Source organism: Quercus robur, chromosome 3, assembly GCF_932294415.1.
Source record: "Quercus robur chromosome 3, dhQueRobu3.1, whole genome shotgun sequence".
Lineage (NCBI taxonomy): Eukaryota > Viridiplantae > Streptophyta > Magnoliopsida > Fagales > Fagaceae > Quercus > Quercus robur.
The window spans coordinates 56,847,215-56,857,646 of record NC_065536.1 but is presented as its reverse complement, the minus strand read 5'-3'; the positions used below and the strand labels follow the sequence as shown (position 1 = coordinate 56,857,646).

Below are 10,432 nucleotides of genomic sequence, written 5' to 3'. Positions count from 1 at the left end.
CATTTACCTGGTATGGCGTTAAAACAAGCAACAGCTTGAAGCCCCAGGCTAGTAGAAATCACAGATAGAACCCTCATTCTCACCAAACCCAGCCCCACACTAGTAAGTGTTTCTGCTGTCTGAAGTCTATCATTAATCATCATTGTGATAACGCAATGACCCAAAGACAATACTAGTTTAAACTTCCTTTACCTTATCGAGCTGATAGTTACTGATATGCAACCCAGCAAGCACACATTTGGGTAAGGGACAGCCACTTCTTCAGGCTCGATAAGCAGTGTAGTGAACTCATCTACATTAGTTCAGTTGCATTTTTGACAATGAAATATATGTTCCCACAAGAAACCAGCTCAAAAAATCAGCCAACTCTTCCAGACAATAAACGCCGTCCTACCACAACAGCACTGTGGGTACAGCTACCTCAAACTCGCTAATGGTATTAATTATCAGTAGGACAAAACAGGTGAGCAGCATGCTCTCCATTCCCATATGAAATCAGGGAAATTTATCACATTTGTTTCATATAATACTGACTACAGATGGACAAATGCAGATATATAACCTGACGGCATGAGAACAAGAAAAGAGAAACATTGTGCAAGCAAAATTATGCTAGGTTATACAGAGTATAGAGATAGAGTCACGGAGTTCATAATATCAATCTCAAATATATAATCTAATAGACAGAACATTTTACTCTCCAAAAGCAAATAGACAGTAAACAAATAAAAGCTAGTTGCTTTATCTTTATCAGGCTGCAGCCTTCACCAACTGCTTGGATGTCCAACCAATGGTTCCAGCGGATCTGCTGCAAAGGTAGAAACAACATGGGTAGTACTAGCTTCCAAATTTCCTCTGCCTAAAAGTGAACTTTAATGAGCATTTGGGAGAACGGGTGCCCCAAAGACTAGTAATTTTCTTTCTGCATTTCATTTTATTTTTTGGGTCAGGATGTAATAGGAAAGTGAACACTGTCCAGAAAAGTCACTCTTCAACAACATTCACAAGCTCATATTCAATCAGTGACAGGTTATTATCTTCCTTCACAGTGAAATCAGCAGGTTCAGTGACTTCAACACGGCCCCACTTGTCCACAGCAAGCCTCATTGATCCCTTGAACATGTCAATTTTAGCATTGCGCAATATTACAGTGCTGCCCTCTTTCATCAAGTCCACTAAACAACATCCAAGATAAATAAAATCAATTAAAGGAGAAAAATTCAGACAAACTACACAATATGGTTCGTGTTTAGTTACAGAAGAACATGAAGCTGGCATGCCCACCCCAAAAGTACACACAAAAATAAGCTGTTCCTAAAATTTAATCACTCATATGCGTACACAAAACTCTTATTGATAATTAGACTGCATTAACGTATGGAGGAAAAAGAAAACCGGTCATTAGCAAATCCCACCAGGTAAAACAAATTCAACCAAGTTAGTCTCCCAGTAATCTGGGAGACAAACAGAGGAAAAGCATTTGAAACTAGACAACATAAAATGTATCATGTATACAGCAAAACAATCAGTTAATCTCAAGTACTGCGCATTTGCACATTATGGTATTTATCACTCCATAGTACAAGAATTTAGAACCACCACCAATTCCTTGAGATATTTTGAAATACTTGTACCAGGAACCAGCCTGTGTCTTACAACCCCCATTGTTATTCAATCTCACTATCCCTTTGAAAGAAATATTACAAAATAAATATAATTCATGTTAATATCTGGGGGAGAAAAAAAAAGTAACTAAACCCAAGAATACACACCAGTGATAATAATGTATAAGATTTACGACACCTAGATTAAATGTACTGTGTGATACTACCTTCTTAAACTAAACTCTAAACGTATGCTATCCGAAAGAATGTTGAATAAACTGCTGCATGTAAAAGGGAATGGCTATAGCAAGACAGTTGAATAGGCCAAAAATATACCAGAGGCATAATAGACCAAAAATATATCAGAGGCATAAACCAAAACACCTCATCTCTAGTTGGACCTCCTTAACATTAAATCTTGGACTTCCAAGTTGTGAGGTGCAATCCTCTGATGTTGACATACTGGATCACCTAGGAACAAAATGTTATCTAATTGTCATCACATTTTCAGAAATGAAACATATCTTGGAAGCATCATTCTTTGCTTTAACCAGCAAATAAAGTTGTCTAATCATGCAACCTAGCATAAATGATTTTTTTTTTTTTTTTTTGGCGGAAGTTGGGGGGGGGGGGGGGGGGGGGGGTGTTGGGGGGGTCATAAGACAATATGGAAAAAAATCAAGAGTTGTGCAATCCAAAATCATTTCCAGAAGCACCTTTAAGTGAGGCAACATAAAGGCACATGTCTGATTAAAGTGAGGCGACGATACTTACAAATAGAATGTAAATCATATGTACCTAGTGTATTATTATAATCAAGTTTTTTTGAAATGTGTTGAATGAGGAAATTAGGTGTATTGATTGATTTCAAATGATAAATTTTACATCAAGCTTCTAAAAAACATATAAACTAAGGCCCTCGCCTTAGTGCCTTTTGCATGGCTTAAGGTGGTTCCCTAGCTCACCTAGCACTAAAAGTGAGCGCCTTGCCTTAGAGCCACCTAGGCGAGCAAGTGCCGGCTCACCTTTGACTACCATGCCCTGGCCCCACATAAGGTAAATAATAAACCATAAAAATGCTGCAGGTTAATAATAACCCAAAGCAATAGCCTGAAATATATGATCATGTGAAAGATATTAAATTGCAATAGCACAGTAACAATGATTGGATGTCAAGATCAACAAGGCCCTGAATTGCAAACCAAACCAAATAGAGGGTGTTTGGTTTGAGAAAAAAGTAGGTGTTTTTGGTATTCATTTTCAGTTTTTTTGTGGGACCCACCGCTAAAAACTGGTTTGGCTTGAAGATTTATACTTAGTTTTCATTTTCAGTATCCTAAAATTTGGATTTGAATACAAAAAATAACACACATTTCCAGCATTTTCATTTTCAGCGAAAACGAGTAGTGGCATTCTTGCTAATTTCTTGAAAACGACTGGGACCCCACCAACTGTTAAGACCCCTCAAGTCAGACCTGCACAGTAACTGAAGTGACCTGTGTAAGTGAAAGGTGTTTTTTCCTAAAATAGAGAACAATAGCCAAACCGGAGAAGGGTGTATTTCGTACTCAAATTATGTATTCAAATCAGGTTCCCAAACAAACTCAAATGTGAAAATGGATCATTTTTTCTATATTCAGATTCTTAAAAAGAATACAGAAGAGTGAAAATGAAAAGTGAATACACTATTTTTTAGAACTAAACATCATCATAATGATCCAACAGAAAAGAAAGGTGCAATTGGCTTCCCATGTTGGTATCATCATAATTGTAAATAACAATTCCAATAAATATTTTCAAGAGAAAGCTTATGCCCTCAAATAAATGAATGTGAGAGAATTCCAACATTAGCACAGTATGCTAAGCACTCTGAAAAGACGTGTGAAAGCATTCATATTTTTACACAATTGATAACTTATGAAACAGTCTAAATGAAGAACGAAGCAGCTACCTTTTGGCTGCATAAAGACAGCCTTCAACAGCACAAACTTTCAACACAAGAATTACTTGAATAATACTCTGATCCCTCGACCTAATTGAAAATCAATTCTATTTAATAAATAGCTGCATCAGTTCATCTATAGGAACACCCAGAAACATGTCTACCTTTAAGGATTTCCTATTGCCAAAATAGTTAATTGTTTGACAGAAAACTCAAAATGAAAAAGTTTAATTAATTGTCAATTATCATATCAACCACATTATTTACCCTCATAATCTGTGGTTCAAATGTATAATACCAACCAACATGTCCTGTCATCACTTAAAAACAATAAGATGAAAAAATTTCTGGAAAAAGAAACAATTATGCTCCATAAAAAAAAAAAAAAGGATCCATAACAGTAGGATCTTATAACACAATGAAAATTACAAACTAAACCAACCTGAAATAACAATATACAATTGATCCGTGCTATATAAATCTTAGCTTAGATTTAAAAGGAACAGTGATAACAAAATGTCTAATGAAAGAAAAAACTATAAGCAGTCCATAGTTTAAAATTAAAAGAAATGTACCTTGATCATTTCTAGCCGTGAAAATAATCAACCCTGTCTCGTCACCCACCAAGCATTCAGCAATTCGCATTTGGCGTACTTGAGGACCATCAGCACGACCCTTCTGCAATACCATCTTGGTACTGACAACCTTCACGGTGAGAGTATGCCCGCTAGTGCCAGGACGAAGCTGGTCAACCTTAGTGAATGTGGGTTTCCTCAATCCTGGTTTTGATTCTGCCATTTTTGAGAAACCTAAAGAACCCCAAAACAACAAATTATTCAGCAAGACGACAATCAGAAACAACACTGCCAAAAGCGCAGCACCGAATAACCAAAATCGATTGCTTCAAACTGTGTTAAAGCTTGATTATTCTGATTTTTTGAGTGATAAAAACTACACTCATTTGATCCCAATTACCAATATATGGCTCATCCCAATAAAAAAAAAAAAAAAAAAACCATTATGTTTATTCTAGATGCTAAGCAAATTTAGAAACTTTCATCAATTTGAAACCAATTCCCTTAAGCCTAACACATATTTTCCCAATGGATTCTCTTCTAAGACCAAAATTATAACAATAAGAACTAAAAAAAAAGAATTAATACTGACATCTAATGCTTAATCTTTCACCCACATTTTCTCACCAACCAAATAAATCATAAAAAATATATACACCTACACAAACCATGTAATCAAATTCATGTACAACTTATATAACTCATGCTTTTCATCAATCTTCATATATAATACTCAATCAAATTATTAACAAATTAAAAAAAAAAAAAAAAAAAAAAAATTCACTTCCAAAAATTGCAGATTTTGATGGTCAAAGTAACGGATCGGAGAGAAATAAAAGCAAATCATGAACTAAATATAGGAAATCGAAAACCCAATTGCTTTTTTATCATTAATTTAGACACGAATAACGACATTAACAAAAAAAAAAATTTAACACGTTAATAAAAATTTGAAATTGAAAATAACGAAAAAAAAGTTAGAAATAATTGAAAATGAGATCGAAGAAATTAGGGCTTGAGTAATCATCACCTTGAATTGAATGTTTATTGCAGATGCGAAGAAAATTTGTGAGTTGGCGAGAGAGGGAGAGAGATCTGAGGAAAATGAGAAAACGTAGGCGTCTACAAAAAGTTTTACAAACTAAAAAGGGACTCGCTGTTGTGAAATTAGTAGTGGACCCTTGATCTTTATCACGTGACGACTAATCTTGACCTTACACGTGCGTCTCCTAAAAGTTGTACTACCACTATTTTGTACAACAATTTCTTATTAGGATTTTTGGATTACTTGTAAGTGAAAGTTTTGAAATCTTTATAGTAAATTTGAGATTCGTCCTCGCTTACATTAAAAATCGATTAGTATATTGATTTGATGATAAAAAATTATTATTTAAAGCAAACACCTTAAAACATTCTCTAAATAAAAAGTGAAAGTTTTTACAGGCTATAAATAGAAAATTTGTTGTTGTTGTTTCAAACAACGTTCCGATTTTTTGAATAGTTTTTTTTTTTTGGATAAAAAAATCTTTTATAATTCTTGAAGTAACTTTTTTACATGGTCAATTCATTGATAAAAATTTTCAATGTGTTGTTTTTTTAAATTTTTTACTCTTTGGAAAACAAGTCATGCAACACTATAAAAGATATAAATTCTTTACAATTCTTTTGGAGAGTACCAACAAATTTCCTCTGTGTAAATCTAATCCATAAGAAAGGAATTGTATTTGCTTATTATGAATGGGCATTAGCCAAGCACATTGAGAGGGTCCAACATTGATCATCTACCTATCAAATAAAAAATTACTGATCCAAATAACATGTGCATGTTGAGTATGCTTAAAAAACTCTATATGAAGATATTACTTAGGGTTTATGCATCCAACCACCGACCCAACCAAATCTACCAAACTTAACCTAACACTTCAAGTTAATTTTTATGGATTGGTGGGTTGGGTTGGGTTCGGATTGATAGTTTTTTTAGTCCATATGATCCAACCCAACCCATCCATATATAAGTTTATTTTATTATTTTTTTTTATTTGATTTAATGAGAATTAGTTTTGATGAATTTGAAAATAATGTGAATTGTTATAATTTATTAAAAATGTAATTAGAGCACTAGCATCAAATGTATTAAATGCTAAATTTTGTGCATTTTACACACCAAAAACCAAAAACAAACCTCCATCAAATGTGTCAAATTTCAAATAAATTTGGCATGAGCTATCGTGATGTTCTAATAATAGGAGGGTACGGGCCGTACGACTAGATGTGCTAAACATATTTAGGTATTTTTATTTAATTCTCTCTCTCTCTCTCTCTCATCCCTATGTGCTAAATATATTTGTTTTTGTTATTTTTACTTTTTTATATATAGATAAGGTTTGTTTTAGATTATTTTAATGTATTGTTGTAATCTTAAAATAGAAGATGTAATTTAAGATGTATTGTTCAATGATGTGTTAAAATAGATAAAATAATTTTTTAATGTGTCATAATGGTCTTTGTTTTAACACAACTAATATTGATGCTCATACATAGTACTCTCTAAGTGTAATTACGTAACAATGTAAGCACAATCTATGATTCTTTTCTCAAAAAAAAAAAAAGGTGGATAATTTTATAAACGGGTAACCCGGCCCATTACTCATTGCTGATATGTCAAGGAACCATTGGAGGACATTTTTGTGTGTGTAGTAGTTACTAGTTAGCGATAAAAGAAGCGCCATTTGTAAGTCAGAAATTCAAGGTCGGAAAGGCCAAAAGGTTTAGAGAAGAGATAAGCCGTTAAAGACTCTCACTCCAGTTTAGAGTGACAGTTGAAAACACAGTCATAGGAAACCATGTTCACATCCACACCTTCTCAACTCACAGCCTTTCACTCTCTCTCCCTACTGCCACCATTATCACCACCACAACCAAATCCATTACGAGAAACCACCAAGAGAACCATCCCCACTACAACTATATCTGTTTCAGTCAGAAAACTTGGTCTTTCTCCATTTCGTCTCAGAGTTTCTGCTAATTCGCAAGCTGCTCCTGCCTCTGCTGAAGCTTCTAAACTGTCCTCTATACCATCTGAGATGAAGGCTTGGGTGTATGGAGAATATGGGGGTGTTGATGTTTTGAAGTTTGACTCCAAGGTTTCTGTGCCGGAAGTGAAGGAGGACCAGGTTCTGGTCAAGGTTGTTGCTGCTGCGCTTAACCCTGTGGATTTCAAGAGGCGGCAGGGAAAATTCAAGGCCACTGATTCACCTCTTCCGGTAATTTTCCTTTTGGTTTTCTTTTGGGGATGTTTGGTTTATGAGAAAATGTGAAGAAGTGGTGGAATTTAGATTTTTTTTATGGAACATGCTTGTTAGTTTTAAACCCAAGAAGTTGTACTTGATTAAAGAAGGAATAGAGAACCTGAGATTTAAATTTTTGTATATATATATTTTTAAGTAATCAAGTGAAATATCAGCAAAATTGTGGAATTCTAAGATGAATTATCATGTGCCAAAATTTAAGCTATTAAAAAATTATGAATTTAATCATATAACTATTAGTCTAACACTCTATTTCATATGTGGAAGTATATTTTCCTTACTTTTTTGATGTAAGGTAGAATGGATATGACAAATTACTACTTATCCCAAAAGAAAAGTTTTAAGCTGTTTGGAAAAACGACTTTGATCATTTAACCATTATATTACGTTATCTTTTTTGTTTGCTTGAATATAGTTAGGATTGCAATGTTTGTTGAGTTTTTTACATGAATAATGAAAAGGTTTGAGAAATTTATGATGCGGGGAACAGTTAGAATTGATTACTTTTTGTGGAGAAATTGTCAATTACTAGGGAAGACTCATAAGGGATGCCTTTCTCTTGAAGTGATTTTGTAGAAAAGGGTTGTTTATATTCTGAAGCAAACTTGAAATTAAATTGGTACAAAACACAAAGTATGAATATTTTGTAACATGGTCCTGTTTTTGCAAAGCTGAAATTGTTTAATGTAAAATTGAAAGGTTAAAAAGTGGAAGAGTATGTGAACAATGTATTAATTTAATTTTATTTATTTTTGATAGGTTTTCTTATGTCTATCACATATCATATTAGCGGTGTTGGGTTCATTAGTTAACTAAGGGGTTCTTCTTCATTTTGTTTGCTGCTAGACTGTACCAGGCTATGATGTTGCAGGTGTGGTAGTAAAAGTGGGCAGTCAAGTAAAGGATCTAAAAGTGGGGGATGAAGTATATGGAGATATAAATGAGAAAGCATTGGACGGGCCTGAGCAATTTGGTTCTCTTGCAGAGTACACAGCTGTCCAGGAAAAATTATTGGCTCCGAAGCCGAAGAATCTGGATTTTGTTCAGGCTGCTGGGCTACCACTTGCAATTGAGACTGCCTATGAGGGTCTAGAAAGAACTGGGTTTTCTGCTGGTAAATCTATTCTTGTTTTGAATGGTGCGGGTGGAGTTGGAAGCCTAGTAATTCAGGTACTCGTCTTTCTAACTAATTATATTTTTTTTGCCAATGCTGCTGCAAACACAGAATCAAATGCTTGACAAATAGTTGATAACTTAGGTGTATTTTGTAAATATCGAAGTTCATTTGCAGGATGCCAAGAACTATACCTCAATTAGAAGAGGTATAGTTCTTCAATCTGCTTATCTGATGAACTCCAGAATTGAGCTAACTCATGTCATCTCTTGTACATTTACAATTTTATATCCTCTCATTTTTTATAGTCTCAAATTCTTACATGGATGTGATCAATCTTGGGCAATTTAATTTTTTTTTTTTTTTGGTCATCTACGTACTAATTGCATGGACATGTTTACATAACTTTGCCAATTCACTTCTGCCTTTGATTTCTGGATTCCCTATATTATTCATCAGCATTGTTTCAGTTGTTAGTCAGATCCTACAAGTAATATTAAGCACAACTGGAAAAAGAGGTAAGTCACATGCATGACTAAAGATAAAACCTTTCAACTGGGCAAAGGAGCGAAAGCTATGCAGGATCTTAAAATAATAGAATGGGGGAATGTTCTAATGACTTTTGAATGTCATATAAAGGCAAATCCTACTTTCAATTTTCTTTATCTTTTCCTTCTTTTAATTTTTCTGTTGCTGCAGCTAGCCAAGCAAGTATTTGGTGCCTCAAAAGTTGCGGCAACTTCAAGCACTGGCAAATTGGAGTTGTTGAAGAGCTTGGGTGTTGATTTGGCTATTGATTACACTAAGGAGAACTTTGAAGATTTGCCAGAAAAATTTGATGTTGTCTATGATGCTATTGGTAAGATTTGGTACAACTTTCATATGCAGTTGTATTTGCATGTCTTCCAGGTCTTTGATGGTCACAAAGTAAGTCATGATAGATTTTCCCTTATGCTTTTCTTTTGAAATGACAGGGCAGTGTGATAAGGCAGTGAAAGTAGTGAAAGAAGGGGGCAGTGTGGTAGCGCTAACTGGCGCGGTCACACCTCCTGGCTTCAGATTTGTAGTAACTTCAAATGGAGCTGTTCTGAGGAAACTGAACCCCTATTTAGAAAGTGGGAAGGTGAAGCCTGTAATAGACCCCAAGGGGCCATTCCCATTCACCAAGGTTGTCGAGGCTTTCTCATACATTGAGACAAACCGAGCAACTGGAAAGGTTGTTGTACATCCAATTCCATGAGAAGAATGAAAAGCGCAATTTTGCATTGTATTAGTTAAATGTATACTAATTTAAATTATAGCACATGAACATTTTGTGTTGGAGTGCTGAGTGATCTTTGTCATTCTCATTCGGCTTGTTCATGGCCAATAAAGGAATTCCCTTATAATGATATGCCATCCTATGCAAAAAGGAATACTCACGGTTACCAAACAATTGTCACCCGTAATAAATTTATGGACCATGTACTTGGATTTACTATATGGTGTTTCCCTTAGAATAATGCCCTCTACAATAGTCAGAAACTCAAAATATCAAAATGCCCATGACTTTGCAAATTTTCAATGCTCTCCACTAAAGCAAAGACGCTTGGCAAGCTAGTGAATATGGGCAATTAATACAGAGAACAATAACATGAAGTACGACACACCAAATCATGGCCTGGTTAAACTAGGCAAGTCTATCAGCCGAAGAGGCCAAGGAAGAAAAAGCCCAACCTAGAGTATCTATGGCAAACAACATAAACGACTTGGACTTACGGTTGGCCCAAGCATCAAATTTTGAAATTAGAAATACATTACACTGAGAATTATGACTATACTGGAGCAATTATAAAACCCATTACAGCCATAACATGGAATGGCTAAAAAATATGGGATACGTCCTAAGA

At 34.7% G+C, this 10,432-nt stretch overlaps 2 protein-coding genes across 2 annotated transcripts; one reads left to right on the top strand and one right to left on the bottom strand.

The window, feature by feature from the left end:
• Nucleotides 1-538: 538 nt before the first annotated feature.
• LOC126718508 (uncharacterized protein At4g28440-like) lies at nucleotides 539-5,306 on the bottom strand. Its single transcript, XM_050420739.1, has 3 exons — nucleotides 5,152-5,306; nucleotides 4,122-4,355; nucleotides 539-1,175 (listed from the first exon to the last, which is right to left on the bottom strand). The coding sequence occupies exons 2-3, from the start codon at nucleotides 4,342-4,344 to the stop codon at nucleotides 985-987; spliced, it is 414 nt and encodes a 137-aa protein (XP_050276696.1). The 5' UTR covers nucleotides 4,345-4,355; nucleotides 5,152-5,306; the 3' UTR covers nucleotides 539-984.
• Nucleotides 5,307-6,846: 1,540 nt separating this feature from the next.
• LOC126718507 (2-methylene-furan-3-one reductase-like) lies at nucleotides 6,847-9,934 on the top strand. Its single transcript, XM_050420738.1, has 4 exons — nucleotides 6,847-7,384; nucleotides 8,276-8,599; nucleotides 9,243-9,402; nucleotides 9,518-9,934. The coding sequence occupies exons 1-4, from the start codon at nucleotides 6,965-6,967 to the stop codon at nucleotides 9,781-9,783; spliced, it is 1,170 nt and encodes a 389-aa protein (XP_050276695.1). The 5' UTR covers nucleotides 6,847-6,964; the 3' UTR covers nucleotides 9,784-9,934.
• The last annotated feature ends 498 nt before the right edge of the window (nucleotides 9,935-10,432 follow it).

Excerpts from the sequence above, each read along its gene's own strand:
- LOC126718508 (XM_050420739.1), bottom strand. The coding sequence starts at position 4,344 with ATGGCAGAATCAAAACCAGGATTGAGGAAACCCACATTCACTAAGGTT. Across the intron at positions 1,176-4,121 it reads CACGGCTAGAAATGATCAAG|TGGACTTGATGAAAGAGGGC; the intron begins GTACATTTCTTT and ends GATGTTGTTTAG.
- LOC126718507 (XM_050420738.1), top strand. The coding sequence starts at position 6,965 with ATGTTCACATCCACACCTTCTCAACTCACAGCCTTTCACTCTCTCTCC. Across the intron at positions 7,385-8,275 it reads CCACTGATTCACCTCTTCCG|ACTGTACCAGGCTATGATGT; the intron begins GTAATTTTCCTT and ends GTTTGCTGCTAG. Across the intron at positions 8,600-9,242 it reads TTGGAAGCCTAGTAATTCAG|CTAGCCAAGCAAGTATTTGG; the intron begins GTACTCGTCTTT and ends CTGTTGCTGCAG.